Source organism: Lissotriton helveticus, chromosome 1_1 (assembly GCF_964261635.1).
Source record: "Lissotriton helveticus chromosome 1_1, aLisHel1.1, whole genome shotgun sequence".
Lineage (NCBI taxonomy): Eukaryota > Metazoa > Chordata > Amphibia > Caudata > Salamandridae > Lissotriton > Lissotriton helveticus.
Genome location: NC_136057.1, coordinates 1,351,619,686 through 1,351,646,456, shown reverse-complemented (window position 1 = coordinate 1,351,646,456; position 26,771 = coordinate 1,351,619,686). Strand labels below are relative to the sequence as shown.

The window sequence follows — 26,771 nt, the reverse complement described above, 5'->3', positions numbered from 1 at the left end:
CTGTCTGGGGCGAGCCCGCCTTCAACAACCAGTCGTCGAGGTAGGGGAAGACTGAAACCCCTAACCGGCGCAGATGAGCTGCGACCACCGCCATCACTTTCGTGAACACCCGTGGGGCGCTGGTAAGGCCGAATGGGAGCACGATAAACTGAAAGTGCTCGTGGCCTACCGTGAACCGCAGGTAACGCCGGTGGGCCGGCAGGACGGGGATGTGAAAATACGCATCCTGCAAGTCCAACGCTACCAACCAGTCTTGTGGGTCTAGAGCAGCCAAGACCTGAGCCAAAGTCAACATCTTGAACTTCTCCTTCCGGAGGAAGCCGTTGACGTTCCGTAGGTCCAAGATAGGACGCAGGCCTCCTTTGTCCTTCTTGGGCACCAGAAAGTAGTGGGAGTAGCAACCACACCCTACTTCTGGCCCAGGAACGCGCTCGATGGCCCCCTTGGCCAAGAGGGCCGTAACTTCCTCCTGCAGAAGTGTCAAGTGGTCCCCCGACACACGGTGGTTCTGCGGTGGCATGGCTGGAGGAGTGGACTCGAAGGGGAGGGCGTAGCCCCTTCGAACGAGCTGCAGCACCCACCTGTCCGATGTTATCGCGCGCCAGCGGGAGTGGTGATGGCGAACCCTGCCACCCACTGGCGTCACGTGAGCCCGAAAGCTCGGACTAGGAAGGCTTGGATGCAGCAGCGGGGGGAGGCGTGGACTGACCTCGCCGCTGGCCTCTACCGCCACCACGGCGGAAACCACGGCCGCCACCGCGCTGGGGAGCGTTCTGCGGCGCGTGGCTGGCAGCACGTGTGGGACCGCCCCTCCCTTGGCCACGAAAGGGGCGAAACGAACCCGTCTGCTGGCGCTGGGTCGAAAGACCCAAGGACTTGGCCGTGACCCTGGAGTCCTTGAAGCGCTCCAGCGCGTGGTCCGCTTTGTCACCAAACAGGCGACTGCCATCAAATGGCATGTCCATGAGTGTATTTTGGACGTCTGGCGAGAAGTTGGCAGATCTCAGCCAAGCATGGCGACGAATCGCCACCGTCGTGGACATAGCCCGTCCCAGCGAGTCGGTCGTGTCCAGACCACAACGGATCGAGTACCGCGCCGCATCCCGGCCTTCAACGAAGGCCCGGGTGAGCTTGTCCCGCACTTCCTGGGGGCATTGCGGCAAACACTCCTCGACCGTATCCCACAGGGAGTGGGTGTAGCGGCCCAAGAGGCACGCGGTATTACAAGACCGCAGTCCAGCGCTCAAAGAGGAAAAGACCTTTTTACCAAATTGGTCATACCGCTTTGATTCCCGATCGGGCGGAGCCGACGGGAACGCGGACTGCGAAGTGGAGGCCTGGATCACCAGACTCTCCGGGGAGGGATGGGTGGATAGGAAGGCAGGGTCGTCCGAGCACGGACGGTGACGCCTGGCAACGTTCCGGACAACCGGTGCACCGGAAGCGGGCCTGGACCAGGTGCCCAAAAGGACATCCGTCAGGGCCTCATTAAACGGCAGCAGAGGCTCCTGGGGGCATGACTGCGGTTTAAACACTTCGGTCAGAATGTTCGGCTTGACCTTCGCGACAGGGAGCTCAAGGCTCAAGGCCTTGGCAGCCCTCATCAGGACCACCGAATAGGCAGCACCTGCCTCAGACGCCACAGGGGTCGGTGAGACAAACCCAGGGTTGGGCGACTCGTCCAGACCACTGGCATCACCCAGATCACCTACCCAGTCCACATCATACTGGCAGGCACGGGATAAAGGGTCCTCAGACCCCTCCCAACCCTCTCCATACTCGTCCTCATCGCCGTATTCTGGATCGACGATATAGACCTCGGGGTCAATGGGCCCCATCGGCGCCGGATCCGGCGTCGGACGACGCCGGTCCGACTCCGCGTCAGGAGTCAGAGGGGGAATGGGGGTGGCGCCGCGTGGCGTCGGCGCCGGGGACCCGACGCCGGCCGGAACCGACGGCGGAGTCGCTGCACCGCGCGGAGGCGGTACCACGGGTTGGCCCAAAGGAACCGACGCCGGAGAGGCCGGTAGACCAGCCGGCGACAAACCTGAGGGGCCCAGCGGCGCCGAGGCCGGAGCCACCGGCGGCGTCGAGGCAGGAGCACCCGAACCGCTCGGGCCCCCAGACGGGACCGACGGGCCCGCAGGCGCCGTAGGCCCCGCCGGAGGAGACCTCGCCCTCATAGCGATGAGGAAGGCCTCGATCTCCTCACGCGACGCGCCTTCCCCAGGGACCGACGGGTATGGGGCAGACGGCGTCGGCAACCCACGCGGGGCCGCGGGGGTGGGGCCACCCGAGCCCCCGGCCGCATCACGCGGGCGTCGGGGGGAGTCGGGGGTACGATGACGACGCCCCGACTTCTTACGCTTACCTGACGAACCGGAGGAATGGTGGCGACTCCCGGAGCGCTCATGGCGGCTCCGCGATCGTTCCTTCGACCGCTCCCTCGACCTCCGACCGGACCGGGACCGCTCTCGACGCGGGGCCGACACACGGAGCTCGAGAAGCTTGCGGGACCGCTCCCGCCTAGCTTTACCAGTCAAGGCCCGACAGTCGACGCAGGACTCCACGTCGTGGTCCGCGCCCAGACACCGGAGGCAGAGTCGATGGTGGTCGGTGACCGACATCAGGCGGTCGCACTCGTCGCAACCCTTGAAACCGGGCATCCTACCGGCACCGTAGAAGATTAAGTAGTTAACAATAAACTTGGTCAAAAGACCGGAGTACTGCTCTTCGGATCTGCGCTAACTGGCGCGGAAAAAAGAAGAACTGACGTCAGCGCGCGGAGGCGGCGTCTATATACTCCAGCGACGTCATCACGGCGCACGACGCCGACGACGCGGAGCCGCAGGGGACGCCTGCAGACGACGCCTACCGACGCGCAGGGGTACTGCTACGCAAAAGTTTCCGGATCCAGACTGACGCCTGGGGATATTCTAAGGTAAGGAATCTAATACTAACCTGTTTCTTTCAGATGGCCAGCTCTGACTTTCCCTTGCTGGGTTAGTCCCATAGACCTTGCTGGTCTGCAACACAGCGACTTCTTCCGTGAACCGTTATTTGCATTTGTCAAGCTTGTTGTTGGCTACATAAACAACAGAATCTGGTGGTCTAAGCGAAAAGTAAAGGTGCAATCACTGGTTAAATAGCCCACAACCTGTGTATGACAACGAATAACACCTCACCCATTAGGTCAGTCTACTATATAGGAAAGTGACTATTATGAACATAGTTGGATTTCCATCAACTGCACTTTGTGGCCAGTGTTATCATCTGGATCTCCTTCTTTCCTACCACAGCACCTCTTGATCTAAGAGGGACAATATGTGGATCGGATTTCATACTAGTCACTGACAACTCTTCAGAAGGAAGCATGTCAGAACCAGTCACCTACTTGGTCCATAGTTTGCAAAATATATGCCTCACTTCAACAATACGATACAAAAGGGGATGATGGACGGAGCGTTTGAACAAATCAAACACTCACCCCCAGTCAACTGATCTGGGTTTAATCCACCACCATTCTTTAGTTCACTCAGCCACCCCAGTTCAGACATGGCTATATGCAGGCTATCTTGAATCCAGTGGCCAAGTGAACAAGGGACTCACGTCTGAGCATACCCTGCCACACTTAGGGCGAACAAAGCGATACAAAAGGGGATGATGGACGGAGCGTTTGAACAAATCAAAGATCCAGTGGCCAAGTGAACAAGGGACTCAAGTCTGAGCATACCCTGATTTGTTTAAATGCTCCGTCCATCATCCCCTTTTGTATCGCTCACTTCAACAATAGGTCAGGCAATTGAAAGTGTTAGTGCAGTGCAGTGAATGTGAATATTTAAAAAGGTTATGGAAGAAAAAACCTTTTTTATTTTAATACCTCTTCCAAACCTGCCTCCACCGACGGAGAGGGCAGGGTCTCAGAAATCTGAGTGGTTACCAGGTGAGGTGAGGCCAATACCTCGCACAGGACAGGTGTGAAGATCGCCCTTCCTGTATTGAGGTACAAAAGGGGGTGGTGATGGACGGAGCATCTGAATCAATCAAACACTCACACCCAGTCAAAAGATCTGGGTTTAATCCATCACCGTTCTTTAGCCCACTCTGCCACCCTAGTTCAGACATGGCTATATGCAAATCAGTCTGACCCTGTGCCTCATGGGAACAGTCCAGCCCGAACTGCCAAGCCATGTCTTCCCTGGACCGGAAACAAGCTTCCGAGGACCGGTTTCTGGCATTCCAGCCGTCTTCAGCCCGGCTTGCTTGAATCCAGTGGCAAAGTGAGCAAGGGACTCACGTCTGAGCATACCCTGCCACACTTATGGTGGCCAAAAGCGGTACAAAAGGGGGTGGTGATGGACGGGGCATCTGAATCAATCAAACACTCACACCCAGTCAAAAGATCTGGGTTTAATCCATCACCGTTCTTAGGCCCACTCTGCCACCCCAGTTCAGACATGGCTATATGCAAATCAGTCTGACCCTGTGCCTCATGGGAACAGTCCAGCCCGAACTGCCAAGCCATGTCGTCCCTGGACCAGAAACAAGCTTCCGAGGACCGGTTTCTGGCATTCCAGCCGTCTTCAGCCCGGCTTGCTTGAATCCAGTGGCAAAGTGAGCAAGGGACTCACGTCTGAGCATACCCTGCCACACTTATGGTGGCCAAAAGCGGTACAAAAGGGGGTGGTGATGGACGGAGAGTCCCAGGCTCTCCACACGACTGGAGTCAAGCTATCCAGGCTGAATGAAGGCTGATAGCCAGAAACCGGTCCTTGGATGCTTGATTCCGGTCTGGGAAAGACATGGCTTGGTAGTTCGGACTGGACTGTTCCCATGAGGCACAGGGTCAGAGCTGATTTGCATATAGCCAGTGTCTAACCCAGGGTGGTGTGGAGTGCAAATAAACAATGGATTTAGGCCCAGATCCCTGTACTGGGGTGAATGTATGACATTGTTCTACATTCTGTCCATCAACTGTGTTTTTTGCAATTTTCACCCCGAGTAGGCTGGGTATGCCCAGACGTGAGTCCCAGGCTCTCCACACCACTGGAGTCAAGCTATCCAGGCTGAATGAAGGCTGATAGCCAGAAACCGGTCCTTGGATGCTTGATTCCGGTCTGGGAAAGACATGGCTTGGTAGTTCGGACTGGACTGTTCCCATGAGGCACAGGGTCAGAGCTGATTTGCATATAGCCAGTGTCTAACCCAGGGTAGTGTGGAGTGCAAAAAAACGATGGATTTCGGCCCAGATCCTTGTACCGGGGTGAATGTATGACATTGTTCTACATTCTGTCCATCAACTGTGTTTTTTGCAATCTTCCTGTATTGAGGCATTAATTTGATAATTATTTTTGCACAAAAAATCTTTTCACGTATACAGTAGCTTTACAAAGTTTGGGTCCTGAAGAAAGCCAGGGCTAAAGGCCCAATTTGGCTCAAACTAGTTGACCATTTAGATCAGCGGCGTATTTGGTACAAGCCGCTCCTGCTGCACCTTTTTAACAGGTTTAGAAGAGATATTAAAATAAAAAAGGTTTTTTCTTCCATATCCTTTTTAAATTTACACATTCACTGCACTGCACTAACACTTTCCATTGCCTGTTCTATTGTAGATCTGAGGCTTATATTTTGCAAACTATGGACCAAGTAGGTCACTGGGTCTCACGTGCTTCCCTCTGAAGAGTTGTCAGTGACTAGTATGAAATCCGATCCACATATTTTCCCTCTTAGATCAAGAGGTGCTGTGGAAGGAAAGAAGGAGATCCAGATGATGACACTGGCCACGAAAGGCAGTTGATGGAAATCCAACTATGTTCATAATAGTCACTTTCCTATATAGTAGACCGACCTAATGGGTGAGGTGTTATTCGTTGTCATACACAGGTTGTGGGCTATTTAACCAGTGACTGCACCTTTACTTTTCGCTTAGACCACCAGATTCTGTTGTTTATGTATTCAAATGTGTTTGGGGATTAAATCTGTAGTTGGTCGTAAAACAGTCCCTTGGACCCTTTTTCCCGAGTGGAATTGTGTGTAGTAAGCTTGTTGTTGGTCCTGTCGGCCTCTGACCTTCCTGAACTCGCCGACCGGGGTAGGGCAGCTTGTGGATGGCTCCTGTGCTCTTGCATCATCACCTAGGCTCCACAGATGCTGCTACAACCTCACCTTGCTACATCAAAAACCTCCAACAAGGGCTGGTATTGTGCTCCTGTGCCTCCTGGTCACCTCCAGGTGGTTTGGACTCTGTTACCTCTGCTTTCAGGTTTTTCTCGTCTGGATTACACGTCCTGGTTCATCAGACTCTGTAGCTGCTGCTCTTCCACGACCCTCCATTGGCGTCAACGAGCGGTTCTGACACAACTTCATCCCTTTGCACCGGGGCTCCCTGGTGTAGGTATCCTGGTTCCTGGGGTATCCATGGGTGGGGTGGCTCTCCAACCTTCCATGATCCAAGTGATTCCTTCGGGGTCCTTCAGGAATAGTCCTAGAACTGTAAATATCCAACCGCACCTTACTCTGTGTGATCCTATGGACGTTTGACCCGGTGTAACCACTCTGCATTTGGGCACCTTGGGGTACCTGGCTATTTACCTTGGGTCATTCCATGTTTACCCTGGGGTCCTCCATCCTTGGTTTCTAGTGCCATTTTGGTACTTACCTCACATTCCACTAATTTGGTATATGGTTTGGCCCCCCCGGTTGGGCCCTATGTGTTTTTCTATGCTACTTACCTATTTCTGAAGTATTTCTTGTGTGTAGTTGATATCTATGGGCAGGAGATATTCCGAGTTAGTATCTAGTTTGTGCTAATAAATACAAAGTATTTTGATACTCACCTGGTGTGGTTCTTTTGTGTGTGAAAAACTTACTGACTATAGTGGTAAATGCACTTACTTTACACCCTCCTGAATAATCCTTAGCTGCTCTCCACATCTACCCCTTGAGAGCCTTGGTTTTCAGGGACCTAAATACAATCTATCTCTAAGGGTTGCCTGGATTCAGTGCACAGTGCCTCACCATAGGTTGACAGTAAATACTGAGCCAGCCTCCTACATCGGCTACCTGGGCAAATCCCAGTATGCAAAAACGATGTCAAAATTAGTTGGCAACTATATTAATATAGTTTGGCAACTAATTTTGACATCGTTTTTGCATAAAAGAAGTCTTTTGCAATAATTCATCAGTTTATTTTGGGAATATGATGTGTTGTTTAAATATGAGAATGTGATTTTCAGCCACATGTCACAACTGTTTATTTGCAGTTACTTTTGTGAATTTTCGTCATTGTACTTGCTGTTTTGTGATTTTGTAAATAATTGTTCATTTTTTGAAATCTTTGTTGTATTGTTTTTTGAGATTGTACAGAATGTGATTGTCTGTTTAGGAAATTCTGTAAGTGGCAGGGCGCTCAGGTTTTCTTTTTATGTTTCTCCATAATTTGCCATACGCCAAATGCTTTACTAAGGTACTTATGTAGTCTCTTACCTTCTGTGAAGGCTGCATCAGGACGCACCTCCACCCTGAGAATTCAGCAGAACTTAAAATCAATTACGGTGTCTGCTCACCTTCCTTGACACGCAAATGTGAATCCATCCAGGCGGAGTCTCCTTTCTTTGGCTGCAGTTGGGTTTGAGATACCAATTAGCTACGATGATGATGGGTGTTAACCTGAAACTAGTCCCACGATGCTTGTTTCCAGTCCACGGAAGACCTGGCCTGGCAGTTCGGGCTGAACTGTTCCCATGAGGCACAGGGTCAAGATTGATTTGCATATAGCTGGGTCTGAACTGGGGTGGCGAAGTGAGCTAAAGAACGATGATGGATTCAATCCAGATCTGTGACTGGGGGTGAGTATCTGAAAAGTTTCAGCGCTCTGTCCAACATATCCTTGTATTTTCTTTGTTTGCCCTAAGTTGGCAGGGTATGCCCAGACGTGGGCCTCTTGCCTTGCTCACTTTGCCACTGGATTCAAGCTAGTCTGGCTGATGAGGAGTGTTACCCCGAAACTAGTCACAGGATGCTTGTTTCCAGTCCAGGGAATACCTGGCTTGGCTGTTTGGGCTGGACTGTTCCCATGAGGCACAGGGTTTAAGACTGATTTGCATATAGCTGGGTCTGAACTGGGGTGGCAAAGCGAGCAAAAGAACGATGATGGATTCAACCCAGATCTGTGGCTGAGTGTGTGTCTGAAAAATGTCAGCACTCCGTCAATCATCTCCTTGTGTTTAAAATGTTGTTTGAGGAGGAGCTTCGCGCGATTCCAAGATGGACGCGTGAGCTAAGGGCTCATGAGACCCTTTCCGCCTCCCGCGATTATCCTGTGAAAGATCCTGATTATGACGACGGGTACTTTTTATTGATGCCCTGCTGATGTCCATGTCTTTTTCAAAAATCGATTTGGCTGCCGGATGTCGTACTTACTGCATTCTGGAATTTGAGGGCTACATCGTACGCCAGCCGGGGGCTTGAGTCCCCGAGGTACCCAGGTGGCAATTGAACAACAACGGCTGATGAGCCACGCCCTCTGCCCCTGGTGTGCTTTCGGTTTCGTTTTTGGTCGCTGTTGTGAACGCCCAGTCGCCAATCGGCGCTCCAGCTCTGTTCTCGCTGCCGACCTTCAGCCAGCGCTGTGTCCCTATCCTTTCGCCGGTCCGAGCTTGCCAGGACGGAGATCGTTTTGGCTAAATTCTACAGATCCCGTTGGAGCTCATTGCCTGTCATGGCGGGCAGGGCAGTCATCGATTGTGGAGAAGTGTGGTTCAATGGTTAGAGCGGCAGACCCTGATGCAGAGGTCTAGCCCGGGACCAGGGTTCAATTCCCCGCCTCGGCGGGTCTTGAGCTCAAAAATTCCATGGACCTGATAATTCTCGCCTCGGTGCCTATTCCAATCATGGAGTCCCACTCTGCAACTCTGGGCAATAGCTTGCTTAATCTCCACAACGGCCCCCACAACGCTAAGGATGCCTGGCCTCCACCTTGGGGGTGCCCAGGAGTGGACACCTCACAGGGAAAGCCAGGATGGGTTCCACAGCGGTATTCGTACAAGCGCCTTGAGACCCTTGCGGGTGAGTAGTGCGCTATACAAGTATCAATTTACATTTACATCGAGAGGCGCACCGCTAGAGGCCCGTCCCGAGGGGGGGTCCCCCAATCTCAGACCATCGATCGATTTACTCGACCTAGGGGCTCCCCGGGCGGGTCGAGTGGTGCCCTAGAGGAAGCTGGTGATGGTACTCCTGAAAGCGAGGAGCCAACTCTGAAGGACATTATGGGCGCTATTGCGAGTGTCCAATCCACCATGGGCCAGCAATATGAAACCTTGGCGGCCAAGATAGATACGGTGGCGGTCGATGTCACCCTCATCAGAGCGGACCTGGGGAAAACCAACGAGCGTGTCAAATCCCTTGATATCAAGACGGCTAGTTTGACCACAGATGTCTCGGATCTCCAGACCACAGTCCGCAATCTTCGGACTACTTGCGAACTGTTCGCCAATCGGCTGGAAGATTTCGAGGGCCGGGCCAGACGCAATAACGTCCGCATCGTGGGTGTCCCGGAGAACTCTGCTGATTTGCCTGTTGATATCCTGGTGGAGGACCTCGTGCTGAAGCATTTGGCACCAAAAGGTTTAAGTAAATTCTTTGCTGTGGAGCGAGCTAATCGTGTCCCGGGTGGTAAGCCGAAGTTGGGTGCCGCTCCGCGGCCCATAATTGCCAGGCTCTTCAATTTCCGTGACAGAGACGCTATCCTACAAGCTTCACGTACGAGTGGACCCACTAAATTTGAGAACGTATCGATTGGTTTTTACCCGGACTTCACTCAGGCAGTCCAGAAACAACGAATGGGCTTCACTGGTGTGAAGAGGCGCCTCAGAGAACTGGGACTGAAATATGCTATGCTTTTCCCGGCCTGCTTGCGAATTGAGCATGGAGAGCGTGAGTTCTTCTTTGACCGCCCCGAGGTGGCTAGTGACTGGTTGGACACTTTATCGACGCGCCATGGGGGCCCGGAGAACTCGAGAGGCGCTGAAGGAGGTTCGGAGGACCAGGAGCAGTGAGTCTACATCGACGAGCCTGATTCTATGGCAGTGGCTCAGAGACTATGTCCTGTTATGGTGTGAATGCCCGGGGGTGGGGGGGTTTAGGGGATCTTCCTCCTCTGGGGACTTTTCTCTCTTTTGTGTAGGTTAGTTTAATGGGGCGACAGGCACACTGCAAGTTGGGGTGGCTTTTAGGTCTACCGCAGGGGTGCAGGGAGGGGGGGTTGAGTTTGATGGGTTCACTGGGGGTGGTGGGGGGGTTCTTTTCTCTTTGTTTGTTTCTAGGCTGTGCTTTGTTTTACATTTGCTCTCCTGTGGCTGTTTCGAGGTGGGGAGGGCGGTCCGTTTTCTTCTGGGATGGGGGGTAGGGGACTTAGGGTGTTGAACTGGAATGTTAATGGTCTGGGGGACAGGATCAAACGTGGGATTGTACTACAATACTTGAAGAGATGTTCACCGGATGTGGTCTTGCTCCAGGAGACCCACTTGGTGGGCAATACATGTCATGCACTGAACAGACGAGGTTACCGTTTGGTGGCTCATTCCGGCTTCACCTCTGGATCGAGGGGGGTTGGTATCCTGGTTAGGAACTCCCTCCCCCTGGAGATAGATGGCACGGTGTTAGACGATAGAGGCCGTTACGCAGCCATTCTGGGGAGATGGGAAGGGAAGTTGATTTCCATACTGTCTATTTATGTTCCGCCTGGCCTACAGTCTACTACCTTCGCCGACCTGGGTGAGGTAATTCTGGGTTTGTCTGATGGATTGCTAGTGGTGGGTGGCGACTTTAATTCTGTGGTGAATGGGGAGAGTGATCGTAGCCCCCCCAGGCTCCTCCCCACATCGCAGCTATGGCTGGGGAAATTCTTGGATGCCTTTGGGTTGGCAGACTGTTGGAGACAAATGCACCCTGGCCGGCTTCAGTACACTTTCCACTCGGGAGCCCATGGAAGTCTCTCGAGACTTGATTATATCCTCGTGCCGGTGGTGCAGTTGGTCTCGGTGCGTGAAATCAAGCATTTGGCTAGAGGAATTTCAGACCACTCCCCGCTATGGCTCCACATCGATATACATCTGGGGGCTGGGGGCCGGATTGCCCCGATCAATCCATGGCATTTTCAGAACCCCAAAATCAGATCTGAGGTGGTCAAGTGCATGAACTTTTACTTTACTGAAAATGAGGGATCGGTGTCCTCCCCGGTCTCCCTATGGGAGGCTTATAAAACTGTGATCCGTGGTCAGACCCTGTCTTTGATTGCTGGTGAGAGGAGGCGCAAAAATGAGGAGGTGGAGAACTTGGAGTCTGAGATTGCCGTATTGGAGGAACGGTTGGAAGCTGGGGTTACACCCGAGAAACTGCATGTCTTGGCTCTTAAGCAATCTGATTACAAGGCCTTGGTGACTGACTCGGCTGAGGCAATGAATCGTGTGCAGCAGGGGCGTCTCTATGATGTGGGTGATAAAGCGGGGAAGTTGCTTGCTTGGCTGGATAGGCGAGACAGAATGAATCGTGTTGTGCCTGTAGTTGAGAAAGTTGATGGAACGAGAGTCGTGGACCCGGTTGAGATAGTTGAGGTGTTTGCCCAGCACTTTCGGGTTGTGTACGTGCCGGTTTCGAACATGCCGGAGGAGGACTCGCACTTGCTGCTTCGTGATCTTGAGTTGCCTAGTCTCTCGGAGTCGGACGGGGTGTTAATGGAGGCTGATTTTTCCATTGATGAGGTTGCGCTCGCTATACGCTCCCTTCGCTCGGGGAAGGCCTCTGGTCCCAACGGTATACCGGTTGAGTTATACAAGCTATGCCCGGATAAAATGGCGCCGTATCTGCTTAGTATGTTTGCGGCATCGCGAGACCTTGGATTCCTTCCCAGGGACCAGAGGCTGGCCTCTATTGTGGTTATCCATAAAGATGGCAAACCCCGCGAGCGCTGTTCATCATATCGCCCGATCTCACTTTTGAATGCTGAACCCAAAATATTGGTGAAACTTTTGGCGAACCGACTGATCACGGTGATTAGCAAATTGGTTCACCCTGATCAGTCTGGTTTTATCCCCCAACGCAGTACTGCGCTCAATCTTCGTCGTCTTCACGGCGCCATCGCGAGGGCGGGGTCTCTCAGCGAGCCGGCCATCTTGGTTTCTCTCGATGCCTCGATGGCCTTTGATACGGTTGAGTGGCCATATTTGTGGGCTACTCTTGCCAAATTCGGTTTTGGTCCGAAGTTTATTGCATGGGTTAAACTCCTGTATGAGCAGCCGTTGGCGCAGGTTGTGGTTAACGGTAGAGCCTCGGAGCCCTTTGTTCTCGGGCGAGGCACGAGGCAGGGATGTCCTTTGTCACCGCTATTATTTGCACTTGCGCTCGAGCCCCTTGCCGCCTTGCTCCGTTGGGAACCATCACTAAAGGGTATTCGGTGGTCCCCTGACTTCGAAGATCGTGTATCATTGTATGCCGATGATATTTTATTGTACCTGACGTCCCCCCGTAAGTCACTAGGAGTCCTTTTTGATGTTTTGAGTTCCTTTGGACGTAACTCTGGGTTGGTTATCAATTGGTCCAAGTCGTGTATCTTCCCGCTGACCGGTGCTCCTCTTTCTCTGCCCCGAGTATGCCCGATCCCGGTTTCTAGTGATGGCTTTAAGTATTTAGGGATCTATATTTCACTTGACCCTGTGATACGCTATGAGCGTAACTTGCTGCCTCCACTCGCCCGGCTTCGGTCGGACATCGCTGCATGGTGTGGTCTACCCTTGTCCCCCCTGGGACGGGCGGCCCTGTTCAAAATGATGTCTCTCCCCCGTTTTTTGTATGCCGTACAAAACACACTTGATCTAGTGCCGGCTAGCTACTTTCGTGAAATCGAGTGCCTCCAGAGAAAGCTAGTTTGGGCTGGCCGACCCCGTATTGCGTTGGCTAAGCTTACGTTGCCCTGGTACGATGGGGGCATAGCGTTACCTGATATAAGAAGATACTACTGGGCCTCTCAACTGAGCGCTGTGAACCATGCCATGTACGGTCCAGTCCCGAGTCCTGCATTTGGGATGAACTGGTGGCTGTTACCCGGGGGAGATTACTACAGGGCTCTCTACTCTCGGGGCGCTAGAAAGAATCTGACGGGACCCACTGCAGTGGCTGTGCGGGTGTGGGGCAGCGCGACCGCGGCTACTGGATGGGTAGATAAGCTGACCAGGGCGACCCCTCTGTTTGCCGCGGAGAGGCTTGGTGAATTGTGGACTTCAAAGGGTTTCGATAGGTGGGACTTCATCGGAATCAGCAAGGTAGGTGACCTCTGGGTTAAGAATAGAGTTAAGACCTTTGCTGAATTGAAACAGGAATACAGTTTGAATGACTCGGAATATTTTCGATACCTCCAGGTTCGTCATGCCATTGGGTCGGGTTTTCCGGCCGGTTCTGATATTCCGGAGAGCTCCCCCCTGGAAGACAGGGTGCTGGACGGACATATTCCAGACAGCACTATCTCCCTTATTTATAAAAAACTTATCAATACTCGATCGGACTTGCTTGTTCAGCTTCGTGGTACCTGGACTAACGATGGGCTGGAACTGGATGATGAGGATTGGCAGGCTGCGATATCCTCTCCCAAAGAGGTCGCGATTCCGGCGCGTCTGCGACTCGTTCAGCTGAAGATTCTGCACCGAGTCTATGTCACGGGTCCGCGATTGATGCATATGGGTTTTTCTGAGGATGGGCTGTGTCGACGTGGCTGTGGTATGATTGCTACCTTCCTCCACATCGTATGGGAATGTCCGGAAGTTGTGTCTTTCTGGACTAGAGTGCATGCGGTGATGAGTGAGGTGACGAATGTTGAATTCCTGCCTGAAGCCAGGCGCTGTCTCTTGAACATATGGGAACCGAACGATTGCACTGTTGCTCAGACTCGGTGGGTCACGCTGGGAAACATGGTCGCGAAAAGGGACATTGCACAGTTGTGGGGATCTCAGAGGGCACCATCAGTTTCCAAATGGGAAGACAATATGGACTGGTGCATGTTCAGAGAGAAGATTGTTTATGTCTCCCGTGGCAGGCCCAAAAAATGGGGTAGGATATGGGACCACTGGAACTCATACCGTGGGGAGATATGTGATCCCCCCTTCACTGGTCCCCCTGACGCTCCTTGTTCTCCTTGAGTGTACGTTTCGGCTCCCTCCTGTATCACATTATTGATATGTTTCTGGCTCTGGGTCCCCCTTTCCCCACCCTCTCCTTTATCTCCTGGAGGTTATCCTGTTTTTCCATATTGTCCTTGATTGCCTCTCCCCGTATCATATGGAACAGACACAACAATTTGGGATGCAGCCTAGTTTTCTTCTCTTTCTTAGATATTTTTGTTTGCTTGTCTAAAAAATGAAACCTTTCCATATCTTATCGTTGTAGATTTGACCAATATCGTGCACCATTGCTGCCGGACCCTTGGTTGTCGGCTGATGAGCTGTGTAATGCTATACTGCAACTTTGATATGTCGCTGGCCGGCCCAGAGGGTTGTAGGCCTGTACTTGTATTTTCTTTCTTGCTAAATAAAGGTTTTTAAAAATAAAAAAATAAAAATAAAAAAATGTTGTTTGAACATGAAATACCTTGAAAAAACAAGAGACAAGAGGCGTTTGGCAAAACAGGAACAGTTTGTTTAATGAAACATTGCAGCCAGGAGAATACAGGCATAGGGTCTGAGCACTATCTCCACTTGCAATCAATCTGAGAAGGGTTTATATACAATTCATTGAATGTCAAACAGTTCTGGCGATCCTTATTTGGTAAGGAATGTGAACCGCTGCCTTTGGAGTCGTAAATTAATGTCCTTAATGGGTAATCCAGGTGGGCCTCGATCTTGTGTGGACATAATGCAGCCAGTGGGTAGCGTGTCCAGGTGTCTGGCCTGGGGAGCACGTGATCACTGCGAGTACTGTGTGTGCTGTGTCCTGATTGGCTATACGTTCCTAACTTTTGTGGCATCAGAGTCTATGGTGCTTAGGGAGCACGCTTACCCCTCCAGTCATGTGTACTTTATTAGGGATAATCTTCCTGGACTATTATGGTGTGGCTGTGCCTATCTGTGGCATTGATTTGGGATTTCACGTTCATGCATTTGTCTGCTGACCATGTGCCGCCCATATGTGACCTGTCAATTCGTGACCTCAGGTCTAGGTCTCAGAGCCTGCCTGACTACATATTTCTGAATTGGAGATAAATGTGGATTACACAATAGACAAATTTGTTAATAAAGATGCAATTTCGTTTTTATAGATAAATGTATTGTTTTTCATATTGACATCAACTTTCTCAATATTAGCAATGGTGAAGAGCTTGAGTGGACAATTGTGCAGATGCTCAAAGGGAGTGCACATAAGGATGGTGAGGACAAGATTGAGATCCCACTGGGGCACATCATAGCGAGTGGGAGGGAACATATATTACAAACTTTTAAAAAATAGGGCATTGGAAAACGGAAGGTTGGTCAGGCAACTGAAGAAAAGCAAAAATTGCAGATAGATATCCCTTAACAGTGCCCAGAGCAGACCCCTGCTGGGCAAGGGAAAGAACAAACAGGAGCACCTGGGAAAGGGGAGCAGAAAAGGAATCAATGTGTCTTTCGAATCATCATGCCACAAATTTAGCCCAGCGGCAGGCGTAAACAGTCTTGGTAGAGGGATGCCCGTCTGCCCAAATAACATTATAGATTTCGGGCAGAAGATTGAAAGCCCCAACTGTCACCTCTCAATCTCCACACAATAAGGTGGAGCGTTGACAGGTTCGGGTGGAGAACCCTCCCCTGTTGCTGCGTCAGAAGATCCTCTCGAAGGGGCAGCCTGATCAGAGGACCGATGGCCATGCTCAACAGCTCGAAATACCAGACTCTCCGTGCCCAATCCAAAGCCACAAGGATGACTTGGGTCCAAGGGTTCATGATCTTTTTGAAAACTGTGGGCGGAATGGCGTACAGGAAGCCTGAGCTTTAATCAAAACGAAAAGTGTCTCCAATCAAGAGCTGCCTTGGAAACTCCAGAATGCAAAACTACTGATATTGCACATTCTCATCAGTGGTGAATAGATCTAACACAGGCTCTGCCCACTGCTGAAAAAGACCTTGCAGGCGTGGTACTGCAGGAAAAGCATGCAGGGGGTCTGAACTCCATTAGGGATCAAAAACGTCTGCTAGTGAGAGCTACTTTGGAACTCCAGTGCCCAGAACTGTTGACATTGTGCGGTATCTGCAGTGGCGAACAGATCTAACCCAGGTTCTCTTCACTGCTGAAAGTGTTGTCCCTTTGAACGATCTGCAAAACCCACTGTTTGATGTTATGGACTGCCAGCAAGGCAGTGATGGTGAATCCTGCCACTGACTGAGTGCCCATGATAAGTGAGCAGACTAGGAGGGTTTGGAGGCTGCAGCTGCAGGAGGGTTGGTGTACTGACCCAACCGCTGGCCACCCGACCCACAGGGCCGGTAGGAACCGCGACCACACAGAGGCATTAAAGCTTGTGCGCCACAGTGGCTGGGTGGGTAAAGAAGCAATTGCACGCCCCTTCAGTGGCCACGAAATGCGGGAAAGGCGGATTGAGGGTGACGAGGGGCCATAGAAAGGCCCAAAGACCTGGCAGTTGCCCTTCTTTCCTTAAAGTACTTGAGCGACAAATCCGCCTTGTCTCAAAAGTGACGGGAGACATCAAAGAGCATGCCGATGGTGAGGACTGGACATACCCAGAAAAAACAGCCAGGCATGGCTATGAAATTGCTCTGCGTAGTGAATTGGTGGTGTCTAGTCCACAACGGATGGTGAACTTAGCCACATCCCTCCTATCGGCAACAGCCTGGGAGAGCATGGCTCGGGTACCTGCGCAACCTTATCCCACAGCACATGGAAATAGCATCCCAAAAGACATGCGGTGTTCACAGTCCGCAGTGTCAGGCTGGCGGAAGAAAACATCTTCCTTCCAAGATTGTCCATCCACTCGGATTTCCTGTCCTGGGGTGCGATAGGGAAAGCACCAGGATTTACGTGGGGCGTGGAGTCTTGGACCACCAAGCTCTCCGGGATAGGGTGTTGGGTAAAAAAACATTTTTTAGGTCCCATGCATCAGGACGGAGGCGGTGGGCAAACGTCCTCTTCACCGCAGCCCCCGTGTTGGGCTTGGACCATGTCCCAAGCAGGACATCAGTAAGTGCCTCATTAAAAGGGAGAAGCGGTTCTGATGGGGGCACTCCCGGCTGAAGCACTTCCATCGAGCCATTAGTCTTGACTGCCACTGAGAGCAAGATAAGTTCCAGGACCTCAGCTGCCCACCACATCATCTTTGCAAAGGAAGCTCCCACCTCACTAGCCATGGTAGGGGGAGAAAGCATGCCAGTATCTGGAGAAGTATCCAGTCCACTAGCTTCACCCAGATCCTTAGCCCAGTAAAGCTGGTATTCTTCAGGGTCAAGCAACCCCTCCCGATACTCCCTGAGTCCTAGCTCATAATAATATGGCTCAGACCAGAAGGCATGGTTCCAGTCGTCACAGGATGACGCCCTCCAGCTCCGTGTCAGAGTCAGGATGTGAAAAGGGATGGCACCACTGGGTGGTGCCGGGAGCATCGGCATCTGGTTCGGCATTGGAGACGGTCGAGGTGGCACAACTGGCTCTGATCCAGCTCCATCTATGTATCCTTGGGGCCTGACTGGTGCCAGAGCCGCGGGCGTGGGACCAGTAAGGGCCCCTTCCAAACCCATGGGACCCAAGAGCGTGCTAGAGTAAATGTGCCACCCAATGATGAGGTGCATTCCCTTATAAAATTCCCTTAATTGGCCGGGGGTTGCTCCAGCTCCCAAAAACTCAGGGAGACGCAGAGCTGACCCAAAAACTGGCCTAATCGCACTCCCTTGTCTAGTTGAACGACGGACAAGGTGAAGTCGAAGCATGCTTTTACTTCTTCTTCATCTTCTGGGACTTGGACTTACCTGAATGGCTCGACGACTTCGAATGCAAAGACCTCGGGCTCTGTGGTCGCTTCCTGGATCTTCCTCTCAACCAGGACTCTGAACATTGTGGCGTCGCACGTCGAACTGCCATAGGCTTGAGGGATCACTCCCCCAAGGCATTCGGTGCATGGCAAGGCATTCGGGGCAGGCCTCTGGGTCGTGGTCCCTCTCGAGGCACAAGAGGCACACAAAGTGCGGGTCTGGCACAGACATTTATCGGTGATAGGCATCGCAGGGCGTGAAGCCGGCCTTCTTCGATGACATCCCTGCCACACCAGGAGGCAAACCTCAAAAAAGACTCTGATTAAACACCCAAAAAACCTAGTCAAAAAGTGACTAAGGGGTAGCTCTTCCCAGATCTGCGCTGGCTGGCGTGGAACGAAAAGAACCGACGTCAGCGTGCCTGTATAGGTACTGCGCACGTCACGTCTGCCACGGACGCCAACTATGCCACACAGAGCCAAACGTTGTCACCTATCTGCGCACAGATTCACTGCTCACAATAAATGTCCAAATCCAGTCTGACGCCTGGGGATACTTCTAAGATAAGGAATTTGCATCTAGAAGTCTCTATCAGATATCATGTGATTTGCAATGAAATTTACCTTTCAAACCTCAGAGCCATCTCAGAGCATGTGCAGAGACATTTGCTCTTTCTTACTACTATTTAGTAGCTGCTTCCTTATTTATTTTCAACCAAATTCCTTATCAAAATGGACTTTAAAATGTAACATTTGGCCCTCTAGCTTTCAAAATTGCGCAACGTATTATGGAAGTCGAGCTTACATGCTTCACTTACGAAGGTCACATTTTTTATCATCTTTTACGCCCCACAGCTTTTTAAAGTCACCAGCTACTAGTAACTTCATGACCAACCTCCAAAGATCTCTGGCGTTGACAACGGCATCGAGCTAGTATACGGCAGTGAGCAGGCTCTGATTATGTAAGTCGTTGAAGCTGGAATTGTCCATGTCAATTGAGTCTGGTTCCTATGTTTAGAGCTGAAGTGCTTTGTATGCCCACTTCTATCCCTGGATTTCCTCCATGGGGAATCCTTTGGGACAGAGAACTCAGGTCCTGTAAAATGGCCACCTACACTAGCCACTTTATGGCACTCCTGAATATCTCACAGCTTCTGCCACTTGAGGTCCCCCCCACCAAGATAATTGAGGTGAATGCCCTCACTGTCCTTCGGGGTCCTCTGGGAGATTTTTGGCAAAAGGGTCATTCTTCCATAGCATGGTCATTGAAAAAGCAGTTTATGACTATCAACAAAGATCCCACGATGTCGAATTAGTTTTTAAAAGCAATATTTCTTCAAAAAATGTTTGCCCGAATCCAGCACCGAGGCAGAATATTCTTAAGTTCATGAATATTAACTACGGTTACATGAGGTGTCACCGTGCACGTGCACGGTCTTCCTAAACATCTTTTTCAGAATAAATGTACACCTCAAATGTATTGACTAATTATGATTCTATTCTGCCTACAATAACATGTCACTGACATTACTTCTCAATGCCCTATTAAACTAGCTGTAAAATGAGTGATTCTGTTGAGTGTATTACCTGGAATGTCAGCATGAATAAAGGCTGCAGCATACTTCGCTGGAGAATGCACCAATACACAAGCCATACACTGTGCACTGGCCACTTGCATGAGTTCATCCCTGGACAGCAAAATCTAGGAGAAAACCAGGAGGGTAGTTCAAAAGGTATACTTCGCGTTCCACATGAGTAGTTCAACAAAAGACATGAAGAAAATGTCATTACCTTATGAAAATTCAAAAAGAAAATACATATTCCCATTCAAAGGTCAACTAAGAAATAAGATTGCAACTTTACATTTCAGAGGACAACTGGTTTTTAGAGTCTCCAGAATGCTCATCTTCAGAGAAACCACTTATGGAGATATAATAATGAGTCACGATGTAACATCATGTGAATTATCGACTTCCAGACACAGGAGGTCTGTTGTCACTAATGTAATATAAGCCTATTAGGTTCAGCTGTTCCTTATTTCTTAGACCACTGGGAAGCCGGTTGCAACACAGGTGCCACGGTGCACTTTTCAGAAAGCATTTTTGGGTTTTACAAAAGGTTTCAAATTTGGAAAAACTTGCCTATGTTAAGTTTTTGGGGGGTGATCTGCAATGTATGGACCAGTTAAACTCCATTCTTTCTACTGATTACATGGGCATATACCATTAGTGCTTCAGGGTTCCCGCACGCAGCAGGGAATTATTATAACCTACGGGATTGCCAATGACAATCCGACAATGCAGAACATACTCTCCCAATAAAATATTGCATAGAGTGGAACCTATAGAAGCGAGATCAACCAACACCTGATATCTGTGCTGTGATGAAGTGGGGCCTAAGGAGGGGAAAACAGGTGACGAAAAGGCATCTTTATTATGCTGAAGCAGGACTGTAAAGTAGGGAGACGGTCAAACATGAATATGGAACTCCTCTTTGACTTTCAGAAGTCAGTAACCAGCTATCAACCTAGCATGCTAATTGGCACATATCCTCCACCTGAACTATTTTGTGTCCCCTACTCTTGTAGAGCACTCAGTTCCTTTGTAACTAAGTTAGCATATTTTAAATACACATAGGGCCTCATGAACAAAGGGCTTTTGTGGTTGAAAGATTGTGAATCACAAAAATACATAGTTTGCAACCACAAAACACTTTTTATAATGTGTAAAATGTATGCATGAGTTTGAAAAAGGCTTTCGGTCTTGTAGAGGGGCTTTACAACCCTTAGAGATCACAAATAGGAGGATTGTGAAAGGGGCTACCCTTCCTAATTGGAAGCTGCAGTGCAATTTACAATTGTGGTAGCAAACCACTGGTCAAATACCATCACCTCAAATGGGATGGTATCAGATTTGAAAACGGGAAGCTAACCAATGGACAACTTCCCCTTAGGGAATCATGTGGGTAGCCTCGGAGGGAGCTGGCAGCGGTCCATGCAAGCTCTCTCAGATATATTCCAAAACGGGAAGCATTTTTTAAAGCAGCACCTGTCCTTTTAATGGAAACAGAGTACATTTAAAAATATTGTTTCCCGTTTGGGAAAGCAAATACAAGATAGTGATCTGCTGTCCCCTGCAAGCCACTATCTCTGAATTTGCAGCCGTTCATAGAGGGAGTATTATTAATTATGTAGAAACAACAAGAGAGGAAGGGATCAGGGACACTCCTATACCCCAGTCAAAATATCAGTTAAACAACAGAGGAGTGACTCAAACAAAATAGAATGAAACGTAAAAAGGAGCACGTGAATGTGTGAAGAAAGAAAGAAGAAGAAAAATCACAGTGATTTTTTATAAAACCCTCACTCATCCAACTATTGGGTGACATGCTTCATCATCGGGTTGTTCACCGGGTATGCCAAGTGCATGCCCGGTGTGCTGCTACACCTGCAACTGCAGTGGAGCTGGTGACTAAGATAAAAGTAATGCAAAAAGTGATAGTGAAATTTTAGTGTAGGAATAAAAAGTGCGTGTTCCAACCTATACCCAATTTTAATAGAGGTTGAAGCATGCACACTGATTAAAAGGTTAGGCGGACCAGTTTGACAATAAATTTGAGTCAGAAAGTCCTGTTTACTAGATCATATGGTCAACATGTTTCTGCTCGTAATGGCCTTTTTAGCCGAGCATTCTTCAGGACCAAACTGTAACACTGGGCGGTATACGCACGCTAAGGCGTACCCTAACCTCAGTGTACTGTGGAAAGAAAAAACTCACGGTTGTTTACCGGATTACCCTGGAATTACCAGGATGTTGTAACCTGAATAGTGTTTAACTGAGTATTATTAATTAGACAGGCAGTTTTGCAAGCCTCCTGCGAATGAGCAATTTGTGAAGCAGCCTGTCAGTATACAGGTCGTATCACAAATTGCATACCCTAACACAAACAAGTTGTTGGCGAATTTCACATCCTGGTTCACGAATGGGTCTTTGTACACATAATTCATATTTACAGAGAAAATAGTCTTTGATGTTGCAGAATGGGATCCTGAAAATGGGGGCTCATATTATGTGGTCAGTTTTGTTGCTTTGTTAGATGCTATATTTTGGATCAGGCAGATGAGTAGAATGGCCAACATCTTGCATGAAGCCAAAAGATGACAACCACGCTGGGAAGTTCTGGTACGGTGTCACTTCAATAGAATCACACTGAGGGAAAGGGCTAGTTTAATTCTCTCCACTTAATTAAGTTAAACTGACTACTTCGGCAGCAGTCACAGAAATGTCCATTGATAAACAATCACATGTCCAAGACTCACCTTCTTCAACACCAAAGGAAGAGCACTTTGTGCATGTAACAATTCTGTGTTCTCGGAATCCATCTCTGTTCCGGACATGCTCATTATCATTGATACAAGATGTTCCAAATTCAGCAACTGCTTCAAAAATCCTAAAATAATAAGGTAAGCGCAAGAGATTGCAACATGGTTACCGAAACAAGACTTTTGCAAACTATTCATTATGCTGTTCATTAACTGTAAACTGGGCAACCATGGAACAATCAAGGCACACTTCATCTTTGGTACCTTGTCATATATCAATGAGGAGTTTTACAAAGGCTAAAATCACATGTCGTCCCTAAACTATGTCACTGCCCAAAGGATAGTACTGATTAACATGCAGTGTAAGGTAGGCATTCTCCACAAAGCAACAATTATTCAGTCGGTATCAATATGGTTTCTTTTCATTAGTGTCAGTAAATGTGTAAAATGTATTAGAAGATGCAAGTGATATTCTAGATCGTAATTGTTTTTTGGTCCATTTCAAACATCTATTGCAATGAGGAGATGACACGTTCCACCCACAGGAATTTCGATGGCTGAATAATATTAAGGAAAGCTTACATTCTGTGGTTATAGACAATTTTCAGTAAATGATAAGAATTAACCCTGGGCGTAGTTCGCGGAGCCGCACTCCGCGGAGCTACGCGAAGACGCACTTGCACTCCGCGACCTACACGTAGCTCCGCGGACATGCGTAGTTGCTTGCTAGACCCGTTCGCGCGCCGTTTTTCGTCTTCGGGAGCGCGGTGCGCTGGTTCGGGCGCTGCCTGCATGCTCGGGATGGCTAGCGCACTAAGTTACCCAAGAGGTTTGTCCCGCCCGCTTGCGTTCCCTTATTTCCTGTTCCGGGTCACAAGTAACGTGTTCAGGTTGTGCAAGACATGTTCGGGAACTCATCTTCTCGTTCGCACTACAAAAGTGCGTGATCGCGCTAAATATCGCGCGAAGCACTGGGAGGAGCCTGGTGGACAGGAACAGGAAGTTGTAAACTCAAGGGCCCTTCCTCCTTACTCTTCAAAAAAAGAGTAGAAACAAAAAGAGGACTCCTTCCCCCCAAAAAATACAGCCAAAGGTACAACTTTAAGGGGTTTTTCACTTTTTTGCTAACCAAATGGTAATTTATTATGGTTTTAACATGCTCGCGAGTTATTCTGTGCAAGATTGCAGTTTCTGCGTGTTCGATCTTACCAACAAGAATCCTCGCGCGTCCTTATGACGCTATCGCGCATCCAAATGACGTTATCGCGTTCGCACAGTCGCACGGGATTGTGCGGGAGGGTTTACAAACATGGTGGCACACGCAACCGGGAAAAAGCGAACGCAGAACCAAGGTAAGCCATTGACGCGCACGCGATAATGTTATTCAGCGCGCGAGAACTACGCTACGCACCGGATCGCGGACTAATCGACAGCTACGCGTTCTCCGCGGAACGCGAAGTTGCCGAAACTCCGCAAGCTCCGCGAACGGAGCGTAGTTCTTCGCCCAAGGTTAATAAGAATCAGTTTCAGTATCCTTCAGCCTGAAATTAGAAAGAGGCCCTTCAAATTAAGTCAAATAAGTTCAACACATGGTATCATACAAGTGCAAAAACTGAGGATGAATGAACTATCTTGAAACATCATAGCACAATGCACCTCTAACTAATTGGACAGGTTTGTTACCTTCAGTAACATACTTCCTGCTGGGTACTTGACCTACAGACATCTCGTTCTAAAAATCTCTTCAGACATCAGACTTGCTATTAAATTTTACAGCAGTATCAGTCACCCGCGACCAGAAATGCCTCGACTGCCTCCTCAACTGGCCTTTTTAATAACTAATCGAAAACTATAGCTACATTCAAAACTGGCTGAAATGACTCCTTCTGTTTGCCCTCTGCATTGAACCTTTGGCAATACACATTGGAAGATGGCATTGAGATGGGTCAAACTGGGCCTGATTCCTACAAAATTTCACTTTTCGCAGAAAATAATCTCTTGAGATTAACCAACACAAGGCGGTCGCTCTTTGTGGCGAGTATATGCAGCTACAGCAGCCTAAAGTGAATTTTTAAGATACCTGCTTGCTACTCCTAAATCTACATCAACGTTTGTCTGTCATGCAGAGCTGGGGCTACCTTTTCTTACAGATTTAATTAAGACCAAGCCCATACTCTTGTGGCATAAATTGTAGGCATCCGAGCATACTGGTTTTAATCAACTTGTCATTAGGACATGCCTAAACTGTACTCAATACTCACAAATTACCTGGCTAAAATATGTAGAGAGTTTTTCCAACGATTTGGGGCACCCAGAATATTTTATTAATCCTGAAAGTTTAGCGAAACTAAACAGGAAAGACCTAAAAACTGACTGTTTAGTACACCTGGAGAATAACAGTCTGTCGGAAGAACCATTGAAAGGTTCTGTTCAAAGAAACCAGCTAATTCTAGCTAGTTATGACAGTCAATTATATGTTATCCAGGTCCCACACCAAAAGCATAGATATGCTTTAACATGTTTTAGGATGGACATTTTTCACTGCATGGTTAGGTTTCCAGATGTAAACGATTGGTCCTCCACTTTATACAAGTGTCCATGCGATAATGTTTCGGTACAGACAACAATGCACGTTGTTCTCTTCTGCAAATTTTATAACCAATGGAGGAGGTCTTCTATATTAAGTTACCTAAAGCATCAAGATTTTCATCAATGTCATCCACCTAATCTATTTTTGCAGTCCCTTTCGACAATTGATATCGGCCTAAAAATGTCATCCTTTCTGTGGAGTGTAATTTAGACTAGGAAGTCTGTTTTATGAGCTGTATGATGATCTACATGAAATGTTTACGGATTGAAGATTGCTTCAGGTGAGCATGACAGGCAGGTATGGCGGGTCCAGTATTACTGAGGCTCTTACCTTCCTGAAGCTCCATGATAGTACACCATGAATATTTTTAAAGATATAAGTTATAAATGTCTTTTTTAATTGACTGTTAAATGGGCATATGGAAAGGTCTGTTTTTTTATAATTATGGGAAGATCTGTATGTGTTTGTAACCCTGTTTCTAAGGTATTGTCTTATTTTTTATATTTGTTGTATTGTGCTTTTATGGTCTGATATCTTCTTGACCGAATTAGGCTAACAATTCGATACTGGACATCTCTGGCTGTGAAGGCAAATTTGAAAGCTGTGTGCTGAGCGAGTGGACCAACCTCATCAATCCAGATAAGTCCCACCTGACCTGATTACCAGGGTTGGGGGTGGTACGAGGGACAGGCACAAATCCGAGACAAGCGTTGGGTACTCAGCCAGGAAGACCGACAGGCCGACTGGAGCTGGGAGTGCCCTGGTGCAGGCGGCAGCGAGTACTGCCGTGTCCCCCCCAGGTTTTCAGACCCCTCTCTTCCTGCCCTTCCTCCCCCCTCACAATTGCGTAAAGGACGGCATTTGAGTTGCCACCAGGCAACAAGACTCTGAAGCCATGACGGGTGGGAAGGGCCCCAGCGCGGCGCAGCAAACGATCCTTGATAAATATACCTTACCCAAGGACTAAACAAATACTGCAGTGGCAGCACCAGGCAATTCCACCGATACCAGTGCAGATACAACAGGGATTACCTTGATGGATATCATGACGGCAATTTCAGGGAGTGCGAACAGACGTAGCAGGCAAAATTGGCACAGTGACAACAGAGGTAACATTGATAAGGGCAGACCGGAGAAACATGGGCTCAAGGGTCAAGGAGATTGAGAATGTGACAAGTACCCTCGCGGCGAATACAAACACACTACAAATACGAGTGCAGGAACTCACTGACTTGACAAAAGAAATAGAGGCAAAGCTGGAGGACCAGGAGTGTTGTTCTTGTCTCAACAATGTCCGCATCATTGGACTAACGAAAGGGCGGAGGGCCCTTCAGTAGTCCTTTACGTAGAGGACTTGGTACTGAAATCACTCCAACCGCCGAAGAAGCTGTCCAGGTACTTTTCTGTGGTAAGGGCTCACAGAATCCAGGGCACACAGCCGAGACCAGGAGCACAACCACGCCCAATCATTGCCCGTATCTTTAATTATCGAGATCGGGTTGTAATTCTACAGACTGACCGAAAGGCAGCACTGCTAAAAATTGATAATCCCACTATTTCCTTTTATCTAGATTTCACTACAAAAGTGCAACAGGCAAGGAGAACATTAATTGAGGTTAAAAGAGCACTGAGACCAAAAGACATTACATATTCGATGCTTTTCCCGTCCACCCTCAGAGTTGTAGCTGAGGGTAAAGTGTGGAGGTTCTTAACACCTGAAGAGGCATGAGAGTGGTTGGACAGATGGCGAGTAGCAGATGGGTCGCGACACAGGAAGGGAGAAGCAGACACGGTTGCAGAGTGTGGGAATGAGTCAGATGGTGAATTCAGAAGTGCCTCCTCCAGTGGACAGAGGCACA

General features: G+C 49.3%; 1 protein-coding gene across 2 annotated transcripts in view; it reads right to left on the bottom strand.

Annotated features, from left to right (window-relative positions):
- Nucleotides 1-26,771, bottom strand: part of MEI1 (meiotic double-stranded break formation protein 1) — a 3,250,839-nt gene that overhangs the window by 2,496,955 nt on the left and 727,113 nt on the right. For both annotated transcript variants that reach the window (XM_078683295.1, XM_078683306.1), the window contains exons 7-8: nt 22,320-22,450; nt 19,589-19,703 (exon numbers count right to left, since the gene is read on the bottom strand). In XM_078683295.1, coding sequence (XP_078539421.1) covers nt 19,589-19,703; nt 22,320-22,450 — 246 coding nt within the window. The remainder of the gene's footprint in view (nt 1-19,588; nt 19,704-22,319; nt 22,451-26,771) is intronic.